Source organism: Piliocolobus tephrosceles, chromosome 4 (assembly GCF_002776525.5).
Source record: "Piliocolobus tephrosceles isolate RC106 chromosome 4, ASM277652v3, whole genome shotgun sequence".
Lineage (NCBI taxonomy): Eukaryota > Metazoa > Chordata > Mammalia > Primates > Cercopithecidae > Piliocolobus > Piliocolobus tephrosceles.
This window is the reverse complement of record NC_045437.1, coordinates 4,727,397-4,749,935: the sequence shown is the minus strand read 5'-3', so window position 1 is coordinate 4,749,935 and position 22,539 is coordinate 4,727,397. Positions and strand designations below refer to the sequence as shown.

General features: G+C 40.7%; 1 protein-coding gene across 1 annotated transcript in view; it reads right to left on the bottom strand.

The window, feature by feature from the left end:
* ADAMTS16 (ADAM metallopeptidase with thrombospondin type 1 motif 16) overlaps positions 1 to 22,539 on the bottom strand; it is a 184,644-nt gene that overhangs the window by 76,289 nt on the left and 85,816 nt on the right. Inside the window, exons 12-17 of the mRNA XM_023218246.1 lie at positions 15,139 to 15,287; positions 12,233 to 12,405; positions 10,309 to 10,439; positions 8,184 to 8,307; positions 7,536 to 7,780; positions 5,328 to 5,466 (exon numbers count right to left, since the gene is read on the bottom strand). Of these exons, the coding sequence (XP_023074014.1) occupies positions 5,328 to 5,466; positions 7,536 to 7,780; positions 8,184 to 8,307; positions 10,309 to 10,439; positions 12,233 to 12,405; positions 15,139 to 15,287 (961 nt within the window). The remainder of the gene's footprint in view (positions 1 to 5,327; positions 5,467 to 7,535; positions 7,781 to 8,183; positions 8,308 to 10,308; positions 10,440 to 12,232; positions 12,406 to 15,138; positions 15,288 to 22,539) is intronic.

Sequence of the window (22,539 nt, the reverse complement as noted above, 5' to 3'; positions counted from 1 at the left end):
GTTATGACACTAAAGAGGCACTAAATAGTTTTCATGTAAAGCAACACCTACTTTGGCATTTCATTGTTCAATTCAGATAGAGAATAAATCAAGCAAAGGTCTCTTGTATTTCCCCAGGTGGCTTTAAGATGTTTAGGGTTCAGATCCAAACACGCAAGCATTTGCTGACTGATGATCAATGAATGAATGGATAAATGGATGGTTTGATATCAACAAAGTAAGGCAAGTTTGCAAGTGATTTCAATCACTTTTTTCAAACTTAATCCCTAAATGAATTAAAGCTTAAGTCCTAGAAATATCTGTGGATGGTGAAGAGAATATTATTGAAAAAAATGTAAGAGAGGATGGTTTTCAAGCCAGTTTTAAGATTTGTCTGAGAAAATTTTGTTGTGAATTGGATGAATATTTCCATTTGAATAAAAATGCATCATCCCCAGACATTGCAGCATACAAGTTGGACAATTTAAGACATAGGTAAAATTTTAATAAGTATTTTTATTTGGAAATAAATCTGAGGTTGGAGATTAGTGATTTGGAATACATTGAGCCTAGTGAATTGTAGATAGTGACTTTAAAAGAGGACAGCATATATAATTTTGAGAAAAAGCTGATGTTTCGACAAGGTAAACAAAAGTCTAGTGAAGTCATTACCACATCAAAAAGTCTCCCTCTCAGAGACAGACACAATAGGATAAACTGGTTCTGAGCAATGTTGTTGGCATGCTGCTTCCTTATTTGAGTTTTATACCCCATTACCGATGCTCCAGATACCCACTGAGTGTCCAGTTAGGGCACAACGAACCAGGAACATTGAAATTAAAAAATGCAATTATGTCATAAAAGTGAGAGGAGAGAAAAAAGAAACAGAAGAAGCTGTCAAAAGGGAGATAAAAGGCATTACCTGGCTGTGTGAAAACCTTATTTCCTACAGAGAGATGGACCCATTGTAAGAGATAAGGAAATGAGATCTCTTTAAATCAAAAAGAATTATCCATCCTCTTTTGATGTGAAGTAGTGTTTCTGGAATGAAGCAAGAGGTGGGGGAAATTTTCCAGCTATCTTCTTCCCATTCATGAATTCCATAACAGCCCCTTGTAGAACCTTAAATTCTCAAAGAGAGAGCTAAGAAAAAGATGACTTAAAAGTTTCAAATTCAGAACATCAAGAAGTCTATGCAAGTAGAAGCCTTAAAATTTATAAAATATGCAGATAAGATGAAAATGGCATCTACACGTTTCCTTTTCCTTTGGGAATCAGGTCAAGAATTTTCAGGTGATGCATTGACCTAATCTTCCAAGAAATGAGAACAATAATCAAAGGTTATTATTGTTAGGCAGGAAACTAGACCCAACATGGCGGTATCACCCGACATGGCAGGCCGTTTGTTAGGACTTCCCGCCCTTCACTTCCTGCTAAGACTCTCAGCGTGCAAAAAAAGCCCGCGCCCGCCAAAAACCCCTCACAAGCTCCTGGACATGTCATTCCTTAGAAACTGAAACCTACAAACCCCGCCTACCTCGCCCTATAAAAGGCCCCCTGATACCCGCCCGGAGCGCGACTTCCTCGGCCTTCCTCCTAGGGGATTGGTGAACCTCGCCCGCCAACCCAATAAAGACTACCTCTGTTCTCATCTGCCTCATGTTTTCTTGCTTGGCTCCCCATTACATTACAATTATATCACTGGCAAAGTTAATTATTCTCTCACAAAACTGAAAAACTGAGAATGAGACTCATATTGGATTTTCAGCCTCCAATATCAATCATCCAAGCAGTTAAAATATGCTATTGTCAGATACCGCAGAATTTAAATAATCTGATTTAACTTTTGAAATTTAGAAGGCTCCAACAGGATACAACTAATGAAGCATTTAATACACTTAAAGTAATTGAGGATTTAGTTCTAAAGGATCTACGTCATCAGATATCAACTCCTGAAATCCTAAAGTTCAGCAAGGCAGAGACAGTAAATTCTGATAAACTGCTTAATCAAAATAACCACTTAAAATTGAGTAATGAAGTCCTGGGATATAAAAGCCCTTATCTCATAAGCAGTCACTGTAATTAACATTCAGTGAATAAACTATCTTAGTTAAGACTATTGGGGGAAATTTTACAAGTCCCCCAAACATAGATCAAGGGAAAATTGAATACGAGAACTGAAGAAGATCAGCTTTCACCCTGAATGGCCATGAAAAGTGAACACTGCCTATGTGTGAGGTGGCCTCCTCATTGCTGATATTTCAATCTAATGTTCAATGGACTGCAACGCCCATTGCCAGGTAGAAGCTGTATTATGAAAGGAAGACAGGAAGTCAGCGAACACGTTATGCTTCCCTGGCAGAATCATCTTTGTTAAAGAATGTGAACATCAGTAACAAACTAAGTAGCAGTTTGGCTATGGTAGGGTGGCATAAGAATGGGAGTCAGTAAACCTGTTTGAACCAAGTTACCTGCTAATGATAATAAGGATTGCTTCCAGGCATTGATATTCATACAGCCTTACACTTCACAGACATGAAAGGTGTCAGGCCTCTGCACCCAAGCTAAGCCATCATATCCCCAGTGACCTGGACGTATACATCCAGATGGCCTGAAGCAACTGAAGAGCCACAGAAGTGAAAATAGCTTAACTGATGACATTCCACCATTGTGATTTTTTTCTACCCTACCCTAACTGATCAATGTTCTTTATAATCTCCCCCACCCTTAACAAGTTTCTTTGTAATTCTCCCCACCCTTAAGAAAGTACTTTGTGAGATCCACCCCCTGCCCCCAAAACATTGCTCTTAACTCCACCGCCTATCCCAAAACCTGTAAGAACTCATGATAATCCCACCACCCTTGCTGACTCACTTTTTGGACTCAGCCCACCTGCACCCAGGTGAAAGAAACAGCCTTGCTGCTCAACAAAGCCTGTTTGGGGGTCTCTTCACACAGACATGTGAAACAAAAGGCAGGTTCAAAATTTCTAAGGAGCATGGCCTGATAAAGACAAGACTTGAAACTGATATGGCTGCCCCAAACCTGTGGTCATTCTACCCTTACCCTGTCAAAGGTTTTGACAAGATAATATATGTGAAAGCACATGGTAGGTGCTCAATACATGGCAATAATGTGTTTCTTACTTTCATCTTGGTTGTATAGAAAGTAATTCTGGGGATACTAGGGAAGGAAAGAGAGAGAACAGGTGAGAAAGGCTGTGGTTTTATGCATCTACAAAAATAGAGGAGGACTGACTATAGTTTAAACCCTGCAGTATACCATTTGCAAGTGTTCCTCTTCCTAATCATACAAACATGGCCAGTGACAGGGTGCCTTGATTAAGTTCTGAGTCTCTGTCCTATGAAGAGGTCAGGTTTTTACCAGGAAGACTGTAGAGCATCATCCTACAGAGGTGGGAAAGTACAGACATCCTGAACTCCATCCAGCTGTTGAATTGAGAATCCCTGTTTTCCACTGAAATTGAAAACAAACAAAACTCACTTGCTCTATAATGCAGCTCTTTAGAAAAGTGATTTGAGAATGGATTTTGGGTTGATTTCCCCCAGAAACTCTCTATTCCTTAGGGATAGTTAGATGAGTTGCAAATACACTAGTCATTCCTTCAGTGTTTCAGGATACTGAGATGAGTAGCCTGGTAGTAGCTGAGAAAACTAAGAGTTCCTCTGAATGCTTGATGCTCAAAGGAAAGACACCAGTGAACCTGGTAGATTGAAACAGAATCATCGACTGGCCATTCTCTACAGATGTTTCCATGGAATTCATCATATATTTTTTACCAAATGAAAATGTACAAGAAAGAGTTCAAAAATTCATACTTTCCTTACACAAATATGAAGTTTTCTGATTCAATTATTATCCTAACCAATTATTGTTTATTAGAAGATCCTAAATAGGAAGAGGTAAAATCAAGTGCATTCAACATAATCCACAAAACCATGGGTATGATTATAAGATCAGAAGGAAAAGGAAGGAAGAATACATATGGTTAGGAATGTTCCATGTCACACAGAGAGAAGAGCATACAATGTCCTTCTGTTCCACTATTTCCTAAACAAAGTAGACTGGTGGCTGACTTGGGCCATATCACTAGTGTGAGATTTCCTTCATATTTCTCTCTGGTCACTATTAGAGCAATGTGCTTGCTATCCTTCTGTGTAGAAGGTAGTCATGTTTTTCCTAAGACAGTATTTCATTCAGAGTCATTAGCTTTGCTAGCATTCATAATTTAACTATTTCATCCTTAGTTCATACTGGGGAGAATGAACATATGTCAAGCACATAGTGTTAACTTTTAGGACTATTTAAGTTTTTTGTTAATCTCTCAGTTTTCCTTTAGTTTCTTCATCTTATTTATTTATAGCAACTATTGAGAACATACACATTTATTTTTATTTATTTTTGTTCATTCATTACCTTATTACTTTATGCCAGTTCTCATTTATGAATCATTTTCTTTTACTTAAACATAATATTGTCAATTTAACTTATTAGTTATTAAAACCTGGATTATGAATCATTTTCTTTTACTTAAACATAATATTGTCAATTTAACTTATTAGTTATTAAAACCTGGACTGCACAAAGCTGAAATCCATTTGGCCACATGGAAACTTGTGTATTTTATAAATATCAGATAGAATTTACTACATTGTTTTAAGCTTGCAAATATTTACTCATTACTATTTATATCAGACAGTCAGTATATATTGGCTCTAGCTAAAAACTTTCTTTAAGTGGAACTAGCTTTGCTGATTTAAATGTGAGCTTCCATTGTTTATGGTATGAAGATGACAAGGCACTCGATTCACACATGCAGTTCTTTTTGACATGTTTTTTCTTGATGTTTTCATTGCAACTTTCAAAATATTCTTTTACTTTCTGGGCAAATCTGACTATACAACTTGCAGGCAAAGCTCTTTCCAGGAAACGTTTTGAACAAGATTAGTTAGATCAAAAAACCCACTTTAGGACGATGTATTTTCCATGCAAGTGTCTGTTTCTCACCATCAACATGATGTATCTCATAATTACAGTGACTTTCATTTGACTCATCTCAGTTAACAAAATCATAAATTAGATGGAAAGTAGGAACCAATGCATCTGTTGACTTCCTCAGAGTCACACACTGAAGCAGATAAACTGGAAAAGGCAGCTCAGGCTGACAAGCAACACTCAGGACCACCACTCCCCACCTTGGGAATGTCACTGCTACTGGCAGGGAGAAACCCAGGCTACTCATTAGGACTCAAGAAAGGCCGGTGCAATGTACCCCGTGGCTGAAGGCTCATGTGCTGCCTCCAGGAGCAGCATTAGAAGGGACCTACCCCCTCCGCAGGACACGGAGCACTCAGAGCGCACGATGGCCCAAGTGTAGCTGGGCTGGGCAGGGGGTTGCTTCTCGGCCCCCAAGCGAGGCATGGAGTATTCCCAGGCAACACCCGGGTTCCTTCCCTGAAACAGCAGCTACAAAATAAGAAAGGGGAAAAATAAAACAAATTAATGCAAAACCAGCAAATACATGCTAACGTGCTTTAGACTACTTAAAATAACAATCAATCAACAAAAATATTATGATGATAAAATAAATTCAGACTATCATCCAAACTTTTACATAAAATTTTGGAACAGGAATAATCCTCCCATCTAGATTCAAGCTCATCCAAAAAAATGTCTAGACTTTGTACCCTTCTCCTTACAGTTAGTGTATGCCTACATGTAAAACTTCAAACACTTTTGCAGCTTAGAAAAAGCATTTTTAGGTTATCATTTTTTTATTGATACATAATAGATACACATATATTGGGGGTACATGTGATAATCTGATACAGCCTAACAAGAGCATTTGACTATCTCCCTTGGTGTTTCTTTGGGATCCTCTGCAAATCCCCGCATCTGAGCAAATCAGAAAGAGAGACCTACAAAGCGTCATCACACTTCCTGGTGAGTTCAAATAACCCAGGACATTTCAACAGCAATAGGTATGATCCATGCCTGACTAAAGTTAAATTAGAGCACTTTCTACTGGGAGAGATGAAGGAGACTTTTGCCTACTGGCAGGTACCCGTTAAGTCCTCGGGAAAAGGTGTTTTATTAGTAAAGGAGATCACTGAGTCATAGTTTAGGGCATGGAATGGGTTTGGACTCTACATTTCCTAGCTTGAAACCCAATCATATGGACCAGCCACCATTCCTCTCATAAACGTATTAGATCCTTGAATCTTGGTTAGAAGACTTTTCTAGAAAACTCACCAGAACCTGTTGACATAAATCTCATGCCTGCACCTGAGAGTCATGGCATCCTGATATGATGCCCATGTATACCAAGATCTCACCCTCCCCTGAGCACCCTGGCCCCATGCTCCACCCTCTGCCTGATGACACAGCTCCAGTCTCAGTGGTGCTGATGTTGTGGGACAGGTATAATCCCAGGACAGGGGGCTGCACTGCAAGGTCATTGAGATACTCTCCAGTCCTGACATTCTGATCCTCTGCAACTCTTCTTCCATTAAGAACAGTTTCCTAATAAGCCCCACTTATTTTCAACCTGGAGGCATCTCTCTTTCTCTCTGATTGTTAAAGCTAAAAGCCTTAGATGGTGGGAGACATGATCAAGGAAAGAATTCAGGATAAATATGTTTAGAAAGGGGTAGAATGAAAGAGTTCAGGGGCAGGACAGGAGATGGAAGTAGGACCTGTGGAGATGCAGCAGTTGCTCCACCTAAACCACACCCCGACTGCCAGGGGAGGCATCTCCTAGGAAGACACAAGAGGATGAAATAGGACAGCCAGTCCCAGGGAACAGGTGGGAGTATCCAGGTGGCTGTACTTCCATAGCAACGTGTAGGTCGATGGGGCAACTTTTGAACCAAGAACCTTCTTTCAACTGTGCACAGAAACATAGCAAGGTGGGGAGTTAGAACGTCCACTGCCCACCACTGCCATCTGCACAGTTGCATGTGATAGATGGTGTTGTCAGAATCTGACTATATTTTGCGAGCCTCTGCATTCACGAGTAAACAGAACTGCTCGGTTCAGGAGGTGACCCACCCACTGGACACTGGGTTGATGTGACTGCAGAGCTGTGGCCAGCCAAGGTCATTGCTGTGACACAGGCAGGTCATCACACAGCAAGGGGCCTCGCCTCTGGGCTCTCTTCTCCTATTGCCACAGAACACAGCAGAAATGCTGATCCCACCCCAGACACAGGCGAAGTCAGAGCCCACCTCCCTCCCTCAACAGTGGTCACTTCTCACAGCCGACGAGCTTATAGGACAGAAGAAGCCTTCTGCAAACATCTACTGCTAAAACCCCCAAATGGGAACACAGGTGAGCACTTAAATACAAATGTAATCATACATCAAAATGTGAATGATGATAAAAACAAGTCTGCTGCCCCATTCCAGCTATGGATGGATCACTCTTTTTTATAACTGTTTACATTCTTCTTAAAATTATGCCAACAGCCATGAATTTACATGAATACCAGAACACCCCCAAAATCTAAGCCCCAAAACCAAGAGGCTGGACTTTACCTCCACAATCAGTGTTTCATTGGTTGGTCCAGCAGCGATTAAGTTCTCGGGCTCATTATAGGACCGTCTGTAGTCGAAAGTAGTGCCTGAAAATTTGTACCGGCCGGGCCAGTCCACGGTCCAGTGCCCATTCAAGTAGTACCTTCTGAGGGCATTGCACACAGAAATGTAGGAGGTAGAGACATTCATTTCATAGATGCGGATACTCCGGGCTCCAGAAGGAATGGTGACCATGTGATAATACTCTAGATAAAGGAAATGGGGAAGATACAGCTTGTCATTCCATAAGGCAGACTCTCTAAGCAACCCCAGTCCTCAGTAAACAAAACCTGAGAATCCTCATTTGGAACTGGGGGAAGATGTGTTCTGGTGACCAGTCACCTTAGAACTATACCTGACTGCTTTTTATTAATAGGAGCAGAGCTCCTGTGATGTTCACTCTTCTTAAGAACAATTTTATTTCAAATAACTTAGCAACCACTTCCAATCAAAGCAAGAGGCCCGAGAAGCCAAGCGCTAGCTGAGGCAGGAAGCGAGGCAGTGGAAGGTAGGCCTGCTGTTTTCACTGTTGCCTCAAGCTCCTGTGCTAGGAAGACTCAGTTACAATCTTCTTTGCCCAAGACTCGCAGGCGGCTCTAAAGTACTCACGGTTGGTGTGGTGGTGCTTGGAGTAGAGACCCCTGTGAATCGTGCAGGCTGAGTTATTCCCATTACACACCCCACAGACATCTTCAACAGCATCAGATCCAAGGACATTGTCACATCCAACTCTCTGGAGGGCCCACGAGGTCACATGTCATTCATGAAAGAAAGGACAACACAGCAATACTGTCACCAATCTCATACAAGAAACCTCTTCCCCACTAGAGTTGAAAATTTCACCAACGTAGGGTAGTTAACAAATATTTATTGGATACCTAATATGTGCACAGCGGGGCTACAGTGTTACCCTTCAAAAATGTAGGAAGCTTTTAAAATGTGAATCATCACCTGTCCTCTTTAGTATTGTTACACAAGTGGCCCTAAATTAAATCTATAGGTTGTCTTGTTAGAGTGATGGGTGAATTTCAGACTGATCTAAAGGCCTTAGCACAATGACAAGCAATGTGTCTACACAAGGTTCTAACAAAATATGCCATTGTGGGCTTTAATTGTCTCACGCAATGACAGAGAAGGAGCAGATGACACACAGAAATTCTCCTCAGTAGTAATTACATAAAGGGCATGTTTATTCACTTCCTTAGAATTTTAGGAGCTCTTTAAAATTTCTCTGATGTTCGTTTGTATTACACTTTCTAACAGAGAATAGGCTCTATATGTCCAAAAAAAAAAAAAAAAAAATTCCACTCAGAAGCAAAATAACTACAATTCTTGGCTTGAAATTCACAGGGCCAGATGTATTTCAGAACTTAGAGTGTTTTTTTAATTTCAGAAAGGTAATAGATGTTATGTATGTAATGCATATGAGAATCCCACAAGGCCCTAGGTGGCATCCCATAATTAACTCATGAATGTTTCTATAGTAAAGCCCTACATATTTACAGTAAGTGAGATAAATAAAACCAATCAATAGTCTCATATCAGTTCAGGAAAGGCTTTGTCACCAAACAAATTCAGGTACCCCCCACATTTTCACAGCTTTTTGGATTTCAGAGTTACAAATAAGGGATTATGACACTGTATCATTAAGAAACCTAACTACAATAAAATAATGAACACATCAATTAACAATTAGACAAAATTGAGGGCTGTACAGTTGAGGTACAATGAAAGAGATCTTAATGGAATCATCCAGCCTAACTCTTATGTATTAAAAATGATTATACTAAGGATCTCAGTAGATGACTGAACTTTACCATGGTCGATAATTTAGGGGAAGTGAGAACTAGAAAAGATGTTTTTGGACTCCGTAAGATATGCAGATTGAGTAACTTCTTCATTTGAAACCCCACTGTCTACATGCAATGTGTTTGATCTGCTAACACCTTTGCTTGGTTTATAATAACATTTTTTCCACCCCTTCCCTCTGCCAGTCAGGGTAAGGGTAACATCAGTCACTTATGTTCATTTAGCCACCGACACTTCCCCAGCTTGTCTCCTGCATCCCTGTCCGCCCGCCCTCCTCAGCGAATGTGTAGCTGCTGTACGTTGTTGAGGTCTCTGTCTGAGCTGCAAAGTGGCCCAGGCTCTCACCCAGCCCTGCTTCACTGACTCTCCACACTACTGCCCACAAACCGCAACCGAATCCTGTGGCTCCACCGTTCTCAGACTCAATACCTAGGTACATGGGCACAGGATCCCCATCCAGCCTTGGAGATGGCCTTGAAGACTCTCTTCTCACCCCAACCCTTCCCACAGCTTCCCCCAGTCCCCCACTTTCCCTCTGGGCATTCTGATGACTGAATCGGCTGCTAGCAACCCACGCATCTGGCACCACCACGTCCCCTCTCTATTTTCCTGACATCCCTCTTCTAACTCATCCTTTCAGATCTAGCTTGGATGTGGATGTTTCCTTCTCCTAGGAGCCCCACAAATGTCCCAGACCCACATCTAAGACAGAATGGGCCCCTCCCTCTCCTTATGCTATGCACACACTTCCACTGCTGCAAAGCAGCGTGTCATCAATGTGTTCTTCTGGCTTTCTCCCCACTGGGCTGTGACTTAGAGGTAAAGGCTTATCTTATACGTCCGGTCTTTCTAGCCTCTACGGGATGCCTGACACAAAGCAGACTGTCTGGAATCATTTGTTGAATGAATGAAGGATCATGATTACCTCACATATCCCATCTATACAAACATTACGGCTATCCTCCGAGCATGGAGTCCCATCTTTGACTTTATTTGACAAAGAAAAGAAGAAATCAAATCCTTCTGCGATACAGTAGAGTTTGCATAAGTCCTGATCTTAAAAAGAAATACACACACAAACACAAATAAGAAAAATACTTAAGCTCTGATCATTTTTGATCTGAATTTTAGATAGACTTTCTTTCTTCCCCCATAAAATAACTCCCACACAATAATACATTACAATGGCATTTTTAATGGTTGGCTCATTATGTTTTGTTTTGTTTCTTTAAATTTATTTATTGCTTCACTATTAAATTTTACTTTACAGTGTTCTTTAAGACCTTTGATTTTTATACAGTGTTTGGCACATAGTAGGCATTCAATAAATATTTGTTGGCTACAACATTAATGCTTTACTGTTTCACTAGTATCATTACTATCTTGTAGAAATGCAAAAAAAATCACTACCATTTTGTAGTAATACACAAAATTCTTACAGATAAAATGTAATAAAAGAATCAAAAACATCACTGAAACATCACTGAATTGCTTAATGCATTTGGTAAAATACATGAAAAATCAAACTAATAAAAAGAATAACTTAGATGAAATCTCTTGAGAACAATGTTTTCTACAAATATAATAAATTGTTTTAAAATATTGGTACCTAGAGAAATAGGAAGTTTACTTCCTTCCTAAATAATCCATTTCAAGGTTTTTTGGTTTATATTTAATATGAACTTTTTTTTGAAACCATTTTGCCCCTTTTGTTCTCTTCTTGGTAAAAAAGGAGACAATTAATGATGAACGTTTTGTCTGTCTTAGAAATTTTTATAGGCCCGAGATTCATCTACCGGTATTTTCCTTATCATTCAAGATAAGAGGCCCAACTGAATAATTCTAAGAATCAAATTTAGTATGTGCTTCCATGATGAATGAGCTTATTCACTGAAGATTGGCAGTCAGGAGGAATGCACACACATTTTTGAACCACGATTTCAAAGTTCATTCTACCTTTCTCTCCTCCCTAGTGGCCTGTACCACACTAGCTCCATTCGTACAGACTTAGGAGGAGTGAAGGGACAACCAAACATGCTTTGGGGAAATTGTTTGTAATTTCCTTTCAGAATTTTCTAGCTGCATGAACCTGACACCGTGAAAACACTGTATATACTGAGATGATGAATGTGAATATCAGATGGGACATCTCACTTGTCTATGTCCAAAGGGCTTCTGTCATTTTTTCAGGCAATGTTCCCAGTTTCAAGCAATGAGATGATTAGGTTTTCTTTGAATTTCTCCTTAATTATGCCACTTGAGCTACTGACTTTAAGTTATTTTAATCATGAAAACACACTTATTTCTTTCCCAGTGGGGAGTAAAGTCTTATACATGCCACAAATAAACTTCTTGGTTTATAGTTATAGATCAATACTTTCTGAACATGGTATGCTTCAAAATTATTCCATTTTCTAAAATATACTGAAATTTCTCTTTCATTCTTTGACAATTATAAGTATTCAATGGGTAACTTGCTTATAGCAACAACTACTGTAATTCTTAATTCATCAACTACTGTAATTCTTAATTCAAAAACATACTGATTCAGTTTCCACGCAGGATCTATCTTGTATTTTTTATCACTTCTTTGATGAGTTTCATTGTACTATGCACAACCTTTCTATCTGGTGTGTTGATTTCTGACCTCAAAGCTGGTCAAGTTTAGATAAGAGGTCGTGACAGTGGGGCTGGCAAAATAAAACCAACCTCCAGAGGAGAATATGCGACCCTCACCTCCCAGAGTGATATCTGGTTTATTTGTGCACCACACTCTCAATCATGTACTTCTTTAAAAAGTAAAGGTAGTAAAGCACAAGGCTATTACCCGAAAGCAGTTTGAGATTTACCTTCCACTTGAGTGTAAGGCTTCCACTTGTAGTGCCGCCCTCTGAATCGTCTGCTGTTGTGCTCGGCACACTGAGCGGCGCGGAAGTCAACACTGTCCCGGGGACATTTCTGACTGTTGCAGAGCTTCAGAGTGCGAGTGGAGCCCTCACAAAACTTCCCTCCATGCGACGGTCTGGAATGTGTATTTTGAGGTCAGAATTTTCATATTTTAGTAGCTAACTAAATTATTTCAAATTAGGCTTATTGGAGAGATGAATCTAAGAGTGTTAGAGTGGGTACTTAGGGAAAGTGGATTTCTTTTTTTTCTGAGACAGCCTCACTCTGTTGCCCAGGCTGGAATGCAGTGGCACAATCTCGGCTCACTGCAACCTCCACCTCCTGGGTTCAAGTGATTCTCTCGCTTCAGCCTCTCAAGTAGCTGGGACTACAGGCATGTGCCACCACGCCCAGCTAATTTTTCTATTTTTAAAAATTAGGCTTATTGGAGAGATGAAGCTAAGAGTGTTAGAGTGGATAATTAGGAAAAAAGTGGATTTCTTTTTTTTTTTTTGAGATGGAGTCTCGCTCTGTCACCCAGGCAGGCTGAAGTGCAGTGGCACAATCTCAGCTCACTGCAACCGCTGTCTCCCAGGTTCAAGTGATTCTCCTGCCTCAGCCTCCCGAGTAGCTGCAACTACGGGCATGCGCCATCACGCCCAGCTAATTTTTGTATTTTTAGTAGAGACAAAGTTTCACCATGTTGGCCAGGATGGTGTCGATCTCTTGACTCCGTGATCCGCCCGCCTCGGCCTCCCAAAGAGCTGGGATTACGGGCAGGATCCACTGCGCCCAGCTGGAAAAGTGGATTTCCAAGTGGTCGAGAACACATTCTTGCACACAAATGGTGAGGCTGTGCTCCCTTTTCCATTGAGTGAATCCTTTACAAGAGTGGCAGGGCAGGCTTGCCTGTTCTTGTTTCTCTCTGGGCCCAGTGCCTCTGCAGTGGTGAGGCAGGGTGGGCAGCTGTCCTCACCCTGCACAGGGAGGAGCTGACTGAGGAGGACCACACTTTCCCAGGATAGCACATGTGAGAGAATGTGGAACTCAGAGGGAAGTTCAATGACTTTGCTTTCCAGACTAAAATTTCTTTCCACCACCAGTCTTCTGGTGACAAGGCCAGGACCCAAAGACCAATACCAAAGAGCCAGTCACCTTTGCTGGTTGGCACTGACAGCTCACCCCAGAGAATTTGCATGTAAACACTGGTAAGTGCACGTAGCCCAAGGGATACAGTGGGGGGTGGGGAGCTCATGCTTTAAAGATGGTATTGAAACAAGAAGCCAAATGACACATCCTAAATAAGCTTAAGGGCAGAGGCAGATGTAAAAAACACCAGTCGGAATGGCTACCATTAAACTGTTAAAAGATAACAGGTGCTGGAGTGGTTGTGGAGAAAAAGGAACACTTATACACTTCGGTAGGAGCATAAGTTAATTCAACCACTGTGGAAGACAGTGTGGCAATTACTCAAAAACCTAAAAAAGAAATGCCATTTAACCCAGCAATGCCATTACTGAGTATATATCCAAAGGAATATAAATCATCCTACCATAAAGACACATGCATGTGAATGTTCATTGCAGCACCATTCACAATAGCGAAGACGTGGAATCAACCTAAATGCCCATCAATGTTAGACCAGATAATGAAAATGTGGTACATATACACCATGGAATACTATGCAGCCATAAAAAAGGAAGAGATCATGTTGTTTGCAGGAACATGGATGGAACCTGGAGGCTATTACCCTTAATAAACGAATGCAGGGACAGAAAACCAAATACTGCATGTTCTCACTTATAAGGCAGAGCTGAATGATGAGAACACAAGGACATATAAAGCAGAACAACACACACTGTGGCCTGTTGGAAGGTGAAGGGTGGGAGGAAGAAGAGGACTACAAAAAATAACTAATGAATACTAGGTTTAATTCCTGGGCGATGAAATAATCTGCACAACACACACCCATGACAAAGTTGACCTATGTAACAAACCTGTACTCTATCCCTGAATTTAAAATGAAAGTTAAATTAAAAAAATAAAAAATCAAAGCCTCTTTACTTCCCCACATTGGTGATGCATTCTTACTTCTTACATTCATTCTTACTTCTTACAGAAGCTGGAAATTAAACCACATGCTGTGAAGGGAAATATATTTGATGGAAAACCAAAAATTTGTTTTTTTCTGCATACAAAAATTGTTCTTATTGATCTTATTTATTTGTGTTCTATATACTTTTCTTACGATTTATTTGTTTTAATCAGATCCTGGGTATGTCAAGTAAATGTCATTAAAATCCAATTCCTGAATATTACTGTTGGTGCTGTTATTTTTTGCTGTGGTCAGATAGTTAGAAGCATCTTAAGTTATAGCACAGAGAGGTAATTAAGAAATGCTTGAGTGAAATACCTTTCCTACTCAGTGCTTCTTACAATCATATGCGTAGCACGGACTTACTATTAAGAGCTGAGACCAGGTGCGATGGCTCATGCCCATGATCCCAGCACTTTGGGAGGTCAAGGCGGGTGGATTACCTGAGGTCAGGAGTTCGAGACCAGACTGACCAACATGATAAAACCATGTCTCTACTAAAAATACAAAAATTAGCAGGGCGGGCGGGTGGTGGCACCTGTAGACCCAGCTACTCGGGAGGCTGAGGCAGGAGAATAGCTTGAACCTGGGAGGCAGAGGTTGCAGTGAGCCAAGATCACACCACTGTACTCCAGCCAGGGTGACAGAGCAAGACTTCATCTCAGAAAAACAAAAAAAAGAGAGAGAGAGAGAGCTGAGACACAGGCATACTGCTTGGAGGGTTGATGGCATGGAAATCGTCGTTTGTGCGGAAGGAGGTCAAGGCATACTTACTTGGGGTTGGTGCAGAGGCGACTCCGGTGAGACACTCCCCCTCCGCAGGTCCTGGAGCATGGGGACCAAGAAGACCAGTCTGACCAGTGGCCATGGGTGGGCTTGGGGCCTTCATCACCATATTTCACACAGTGTCCTCCCCGGCACCACTAAAATTTTCAACATAAATAAGTTGACTTGACTCAGACAGATAGGTAGATGGGTTCATCTCACCACTGCTATAAGGCTGAGTAGTGGGAAATTTTGCAAACGATGCAGATGTTAGTCTCCCTACCCTCAAGTAGCACCTAATATAAATATAGTACATTCAAGGTTGCTTTTTTTTTCCTTTCCAAACCTAGTATCCTCCTATAAATTCACATACAGGGAAGATGAATAGAAAAATCATTTTCAAATGTCTGATCTCCTGGAAACTTAACACATTTAATGAAGGAGTGTTATCTGAACACTCAGTCTCACTGTTCAACTCCCAAGTCAGCGAACTCTGACCTGTCCTGAAAACAAGGTGCTTTTCACATCTCATGTTCAGAACAGAGAGAGTCTCAGGTAGGAAAGCACAGCTGGGGGCTCCGCATGGCTCAACACCTTGTCATTTCAGGCCAGTGCTCTGTGCTTTCACCCCAAAGCACCTGGGCTCAGAGCCTTGGGACGATTAACCGATGCCATGTTAGAGGTCACGCAGCTTCCAGGACGATGAAGCAATCCTTGTGGAATTTCATCTCTCCCCCCAAAGGCTGGAGATGTTATCTGTTCCCCTTTCTCCAGAGAAGTGCTCATTTGTCTTAATTCATGCTAAATTCCGCATAGCAAATTCACTGCACCACATATCAGTGCTATGCACTATTTAACATGGTGTCCAACAGCGGTGGTTCCCTGGGTGGTTTGGTGCGGACTTCTAAGATCTTAAAGGTCCAGACTGTCTGCTGGGAGGAAGAAGGAAGATGTCTGTCCCTTGTCCTGGCCCCGGTGGAGTGAGAAGAACTTGGCCTGTGGGCTGGGGAGACCTGAAGTCAAGTTCCTTTTTACCTCCAAGATTAGAGCCACTAGATTTGTACTGAGAGAGAGAGAGAGAGAAAGGCTACTTTCATAGGAGGAAAGTAATACTTCTATTATTAAATGATGTATTAGGGTAACACATATCAAGACACTGATATTTGACCAGTGTTGCCACGTACTGTGGCAGTTCAAATGGCTTCATTTAATGCTATTTAAGAACAATTCAATTTAAAAACAAGAAATTCTGAGGAGTAAAGCCTCATCCATTCAATTCTTCAATTCTTTTCTTTAAGCACAACAACATCATCTTTTCCACCCCTACCTGCCCTCCCCCCAGGTGTAGAACAAAGTCCACTGTCTTAGGCTCAAGGAGAAGCCCATTGCCGGGAATACGCTCCTACTCTTGGACAGCCTCCAACAGGCGTGGGGACAGGAATGAGGTTGCACTGGTTGTGCAGAGAGGAAGGAGCTGCCAGGTGTGTGCTACTTGTCACTGTTGTTCATTTTTTTCCCTTTCTTAAAACCATCTGATCATAACTTTCTAATGCAGGAGACACGAAACATGAAAACAGAATTTCAGTAGGTTGAATAACTCTGAAAATATTTCTGGGAAAATCTGTCTTGGTTCGAAGATGAACAGGATTTGAAGCCCCAGAATGAGGTCAGGTTAGTGGAAGACAGGAGTGCTGTCTCGAAAGCAGGATGTTTATCAAAGAACCACTGTTTTTTACCAGGAATCTGTGAGCAAACTCAATGTACATCATAACATCGTTGTTGATTTACTTTGCTGTTGTTAGTTGGCGAAGTTCACAGACTCAGAAAGGGGTACTGGCATGGTAATAGCTTTCACTCCTCTGTTTTTGTAAAAAGCTTATTTTTTAATGAAAGATTTAAAGATACACACAAGTAGAGGAAAGAGCACAGGAGTCCTTGAAACCTGCAGTCCTGCCTCAACATTTATTAACTCATGTCCAGTCTCATTTCACCTAAATGCCCGTCCACTTTCTCTCTCCCAACACTGACTCCCAGACTTGAAATCATTTCTTCAAAGCTCTTTTCACTAAGGGTTCCCCAAATTAAGAACTTTAAAAAACATAACCACAACACCATTGTCATATCTAGAAACCTATAATCATTCCTTAATATCATCAAATGTCTAGTAAGTGTTCAAAATTCCAATTTGGTGTTATTATTTTTTCTTTCAGTTAACACAGAATCACAATCAAAACACGGTTCATTTTTTGCATTCAGCTGACATGCTTCTCATGTCTCTCTCCACATTCGAACTCTCTCTTGATGTTCTCTTTTTCCTGAATTCATGTGATAAAGGAATGGATCTGTTCGTTGGGAGTTTCCCGTACTCTGGATCTTGCTGGCTGTGTCTCTGTGGTGCTATTGAACATGTCCCTGGGTTCCCTAGATCTGCTGCAATCAGGCAATTGGATCCAAGGCGTTGGTAAGGTTCAGAGTTGGATTTTTGGCAAGACTGAACCATTGTTGGCTTTATGTATATGCACACAGAATGCCTGGTAAGGCCTCCAGCATTGGTGTTAGGATGTTTCAGTGTTCAGGGAATATAGGCTGACTTGCAAAGGTCCCCAGCTTCCCAACTAATGCTTTTAGCAGCCATTAACAATCATTTCCTAGATCCTTTACATCTTTGAGTGTTGCAAGACTAATGATATTCTACTTTTTTTCTTTTTCATGATTCTCTGGATTACTTCTTTTAAGGAAAAACAACCTTCATCAAATACCTCGGTACCCTGAGTTTGAGATTGTACAGGAAAACCATGATGCTTTTCTCTAAAAGATAAAGAAAAATATGCTATTGTCATATGTTTCTTTTGGAAATGTTGCTTGAGCTTTCTCTTGACAGGAGCCAGGCATCTTTGGAAGGCTTCTAGCTTTCTGACTCAGTGAGGTATCCCAGGCTCATCTTGTACATTCCTTGTGTGGAGAATGGGTGCTTGGTGTTAAAAAAAAATCAAAACTCACTGAGACAAAAGATCTCTTAGCAAGGCTAGTTTACTTTCTGCAGAAAGGGTACACTTGCCAGCAGTTTTGCCACCAGAGTACACCGAACAAAGGATACAGGGTCATTTATAACCTGACACATCCACCCTACTGCATGTCTGGTTTCCATTGGCTGGAATGGGATCTCACATTCTCTATTTGTCCCAATTGGTTAGCAACTTAGAACTTCTTAAAAGAGGCAAAGGCAGAGGAGAACAAAGGAAGGAGGAAGTAACTGTGGAATGCTGAGAAAGGCAAAAGTACCTTCAAATAAGGAAGAGGAACAGGCTATGGCCTAATGCTTGCTTGAACCAGTATAAGCATGCCAGGGCAAATATTTAGGCTAAAATGTGGGAGCTAAGAACACAGAGTACATTGATTTCTTTATTACGGCTAGCAGATATCTAAGAATGTTAGCAGGGGTCTTTGAATAAATTGTGCTTCTAAGGGAAGTTACTATTTATTCCTAATTAGATGGGGAGAGAAGTCTCTTTGAAGAGGAACTTCTACTACACTTTTTATACTTGTTATAGGCCTGGAATCATCCATTTACATGAGAAGTTCTGGCTTCTTTTATTGAGAAAACTAGATTAAGAGGTTGTAGCCTCTTTAACAATTTTAATTTTAATTTTTTCTTTACATTTTAATTTAATCTTTAAAATTTTTAATTTTAAAGAAAAAATACTTCATTAGTTCTTAGAAATGTATTAATTTTAAATTTTAAATGTTACTTAGCTTCTTTGATTTTATATATGTATCTCTTTTATATTAAAAATCTTGATTCTTAACAACATAAGCACGTTTAGTACTTCCTTTATCCCAGCAAAATAAATCCATCAACAATAACGTGATTACTGAAAACAGTTTAAAATTATTTGTAGCATTTCTTTCTCCACTGAATCTATCCCATTTGGAATGCACAGACTAATTACTGGAGTTTAAAGTCTCTTGAAATAATTCCTCTGTTAGGATTCTGGTTAAGTCAACAACTTGATACATTAGGTCAAAACATTTCATTCTGCCTTTGCTGTTTAGGGATTATTTAATAGCATTTTAAGTTATCTAAAATAATTACAAGCTTTTCAGCATTTAGGGTTTATTCTTTTTAATGTAAGCAAATAGCTATTGATTATACTTTTCTTTGATAAATGACAGCATATTACCCAGATGTTTTTCCATCCTACTTTTCCACTTAACAATTTGTTCTGTACATCATTCCACAGAAGTATATAGACATGACCCTCATCACATTTTTACAGAGACATAATATTCCACGGGGTGTTTATCCAACTAGTCCTCTATCAATGGACATTTGCAGTATTCCAGTTTTTTGCTGTGATAATGACTGTTGCAATTCCTTGTATTAGGCTGATGCGAAAGTAATTGCAGTTTTTGCAATCAAAAGTAATGAGAAAGGAAATAGCGAAATATACATTTATTAAGTCAATGCAAAAGTAACTTCAGTTTTTACATCTTTCGCTATTTCTGTTAGAGTATACTTAAATGATTTTCCTAATTTTATAAAGTATTAAAACAAAAACATTTTGAGAATCTGATGAGAAAGCACTATATCTTCTGCTAAGGGGGTTGTGGGAAATACAGGGGCACGTAGACACACACACACACACACACAATATTAGATCTAATTTTAGACAGATAATAGATGGTTGGAGGCATCAGGTCAAGATTAAGAATGCTGTGTTAAATATACATATAGATTTCCACTGAAATACCAACTAGGTTTCTTAGGACTGACTTTATCACAGTTTTGTGTCTGATTGACAGACACTGTGACTCATGAAAAAGGCTTTATCTTAGAGAGGAAGATGCCACAACAAAGTGCCTATGCCTGTGGCGATTGCTGTTCACAAAATAAGCACGTCACACCTAAACGCAGCAGATGCAGGGGAGCAGTGTATTGAAGCAGAAAAAACAGCACTGAGTCATCAAACGGGCATCACAGATCAGCTCTGCGAGCTGTGTGACCTGGGGAAGGCACCCATGTGCTCTGAGCCCCGTGTCCTCTTCTCAAATTAGGGATGATAGAAACTACCAGAATGAGTTCAGAGGGAGGGTTCAATGTAAGCACTAGGCCAAGTGCCTAGCTCTGGACCTGATGGAATCAGACAGTGAGAGCTGGTTTGATTTCACAAGCGGGGTCCCCAGTGACTGAAGAGCTAGAATCCTTCAGGCACGCATCTCAGCTGTGGCCCCTGCCCCTTGCCCTGGATTTCTCCTGGGGTGACCACAGAGGAACCCAGGGCCTTTCCCAGTAGAGCTCTGGAATGTCCAGTGGGGACTGCACTGGGCTACCTGTAGGGCTGCTTTGAGGATGAAATGTACACAATGCACTAAGTTGAGCATTTGGCATTAAAAATGAAATAAGTATCAGTCTATGTTACCACTTCATACAACCACTGTGGAGCCTCAGCAGCATCCTTAGTAGCAGAGAGAGGAGACGGGGTCCCATCAAGAAGAACAACATTGGGATACTGACTGCTGGCCACACACACATCTAAACTGATAAGCCACAGGGGCACATGCAAACCAATGACAATGACACACAGACACACGACTAATATCAAAAGGGACTGTTTACGTGAGACTTGGATGTCTTACATGGTTTGGCTGTGTCCCTACCCAAATCTCATCTTGACTTGTAGCTACCACAATTACCATGCATCATGGGAGGGACCCGGTAGGAGGTAATTGAATCATGGGGGCGGGTCTTTCCTATGGTGTTCTCATGATAGTAAATAAGTCTCATGAGATCTGATAGTTTTATACATGAGAGTTCCCCTATACAAGCTCCCTCTTGCCTGCCGCCATGTAAGATAATGACTTTGCTTCTCCTTTGCCTTCCACCATGATTGTGAGGCCTCCCCAGTCATGTAGAACTGTGAGTCCATAAACCTCTTTCCTTATAAATTATCCAGCCTCAAGTATGTCTTTGTTAGCAGCCTGAGAAAATACAATGTATGAAATGAAAATAAAATCTCGGAACTTCACACTCACTATACCAAAAGGAAAAGTTAAGCTTGAGAACTGGGTCGTGCAAAAACCACCTCCCATTTTGTTTCTAGAGAGCTGTGAAGATGTAAGGCCACGTGTCTCCACGGGCGGCCTCCCTCACAAATTACTCACCAGGAAATTCTCTGTGGGCCTCCAAATCTTTACCCCAAAACAGAGCTCTGTTGAATTTCACCATGACCATGTGAATTAATGAATTGATCGCACCACAACCATGTGAATTAATGAATTGATTGCACCACGACCATGTGAATTAATGAATTGATTGCACCACGACCATGTGAATTAATGAATTGATTGCACCATGACCATGTGAATTAATGAATTGATTGCACCATGACCATGTGAATTAATTATCTTCACAGATATAGGACAAAGACAAGACTAAAACTCACCTCTCCACCCACCCCAGACAAATGCATATCTGCCTGCTTCCTCGACTCTGTTTTCTTTATCCTCAAAAATCCTCAATCTCCACTCACATGTAAAATGTGGATTCAGTGAGTGTTGACTGAAGCTTCAAAAGAATGTACCTGCTGGCCTCATTTGTCTACTCTCCCCTCTTTTCTTCTTTCCTCCTTCCCTTGCTTCTCTTTCCTTTGTTTTTGTTTTTTCTTGTTTTTGCTTTTGTTTTTTGTTTTTTGTTTTTTTTTTTTGAGACCAACTCTCCTTCTGTTGCCCAGGCTAGATTGCAGTGGCACGATCTTGGCTCACTGCAACCTCCATCTCTGGGTTCAAGCGATTCTCCTGCCTCAGCCTCCCGAGTAACTGGGACTACAGACACCTGCCACCGTGCCCAGCTATTTTTTGTATTTTTAGTAAAGACAGGGTTTCACCATGTTGGCCAGGATGGTCTCGATCTCTTGACCTCGTGATCTGCCCACCTCAGCTTCCTAAAGTGCTGGGATTACAGGTGTGAGCCACCAGGCCTGGCCTCGTTCCTCTTTAAATATTGAAGTCATCAAAGTCCTCTTTGGAAAGAGCAGGGGTCACAGGTGCCCCTGTGATTTTTGTCCCACCCTCTCCCAGAGCACATCCTCAACTTTGGAAAAGTAAACCTCAACATTCATTGAGATTTGCCTCAGTTATTTGCTTTGGCTTACAGAGTCCCACATTGCCACCGAACAACCAGGTGACTCTGGACAGAACATTTTATTGCTTTGGACCATGTTTCACCTGTGTAATTTGTAGGAACCTACTCTATCTCAACATAGCCTTTTTTTTTTTTTTTTTTTTTTTTCGGTACAAAGGAAAAAGCTATATTTGAAATACAAGGGAAAATAATGTCAAATATCAATGGAAATTAATTTAATGGTGCTTTTGAGATAAATAAAATGTAACCAGAACATACAGGTTATTTTG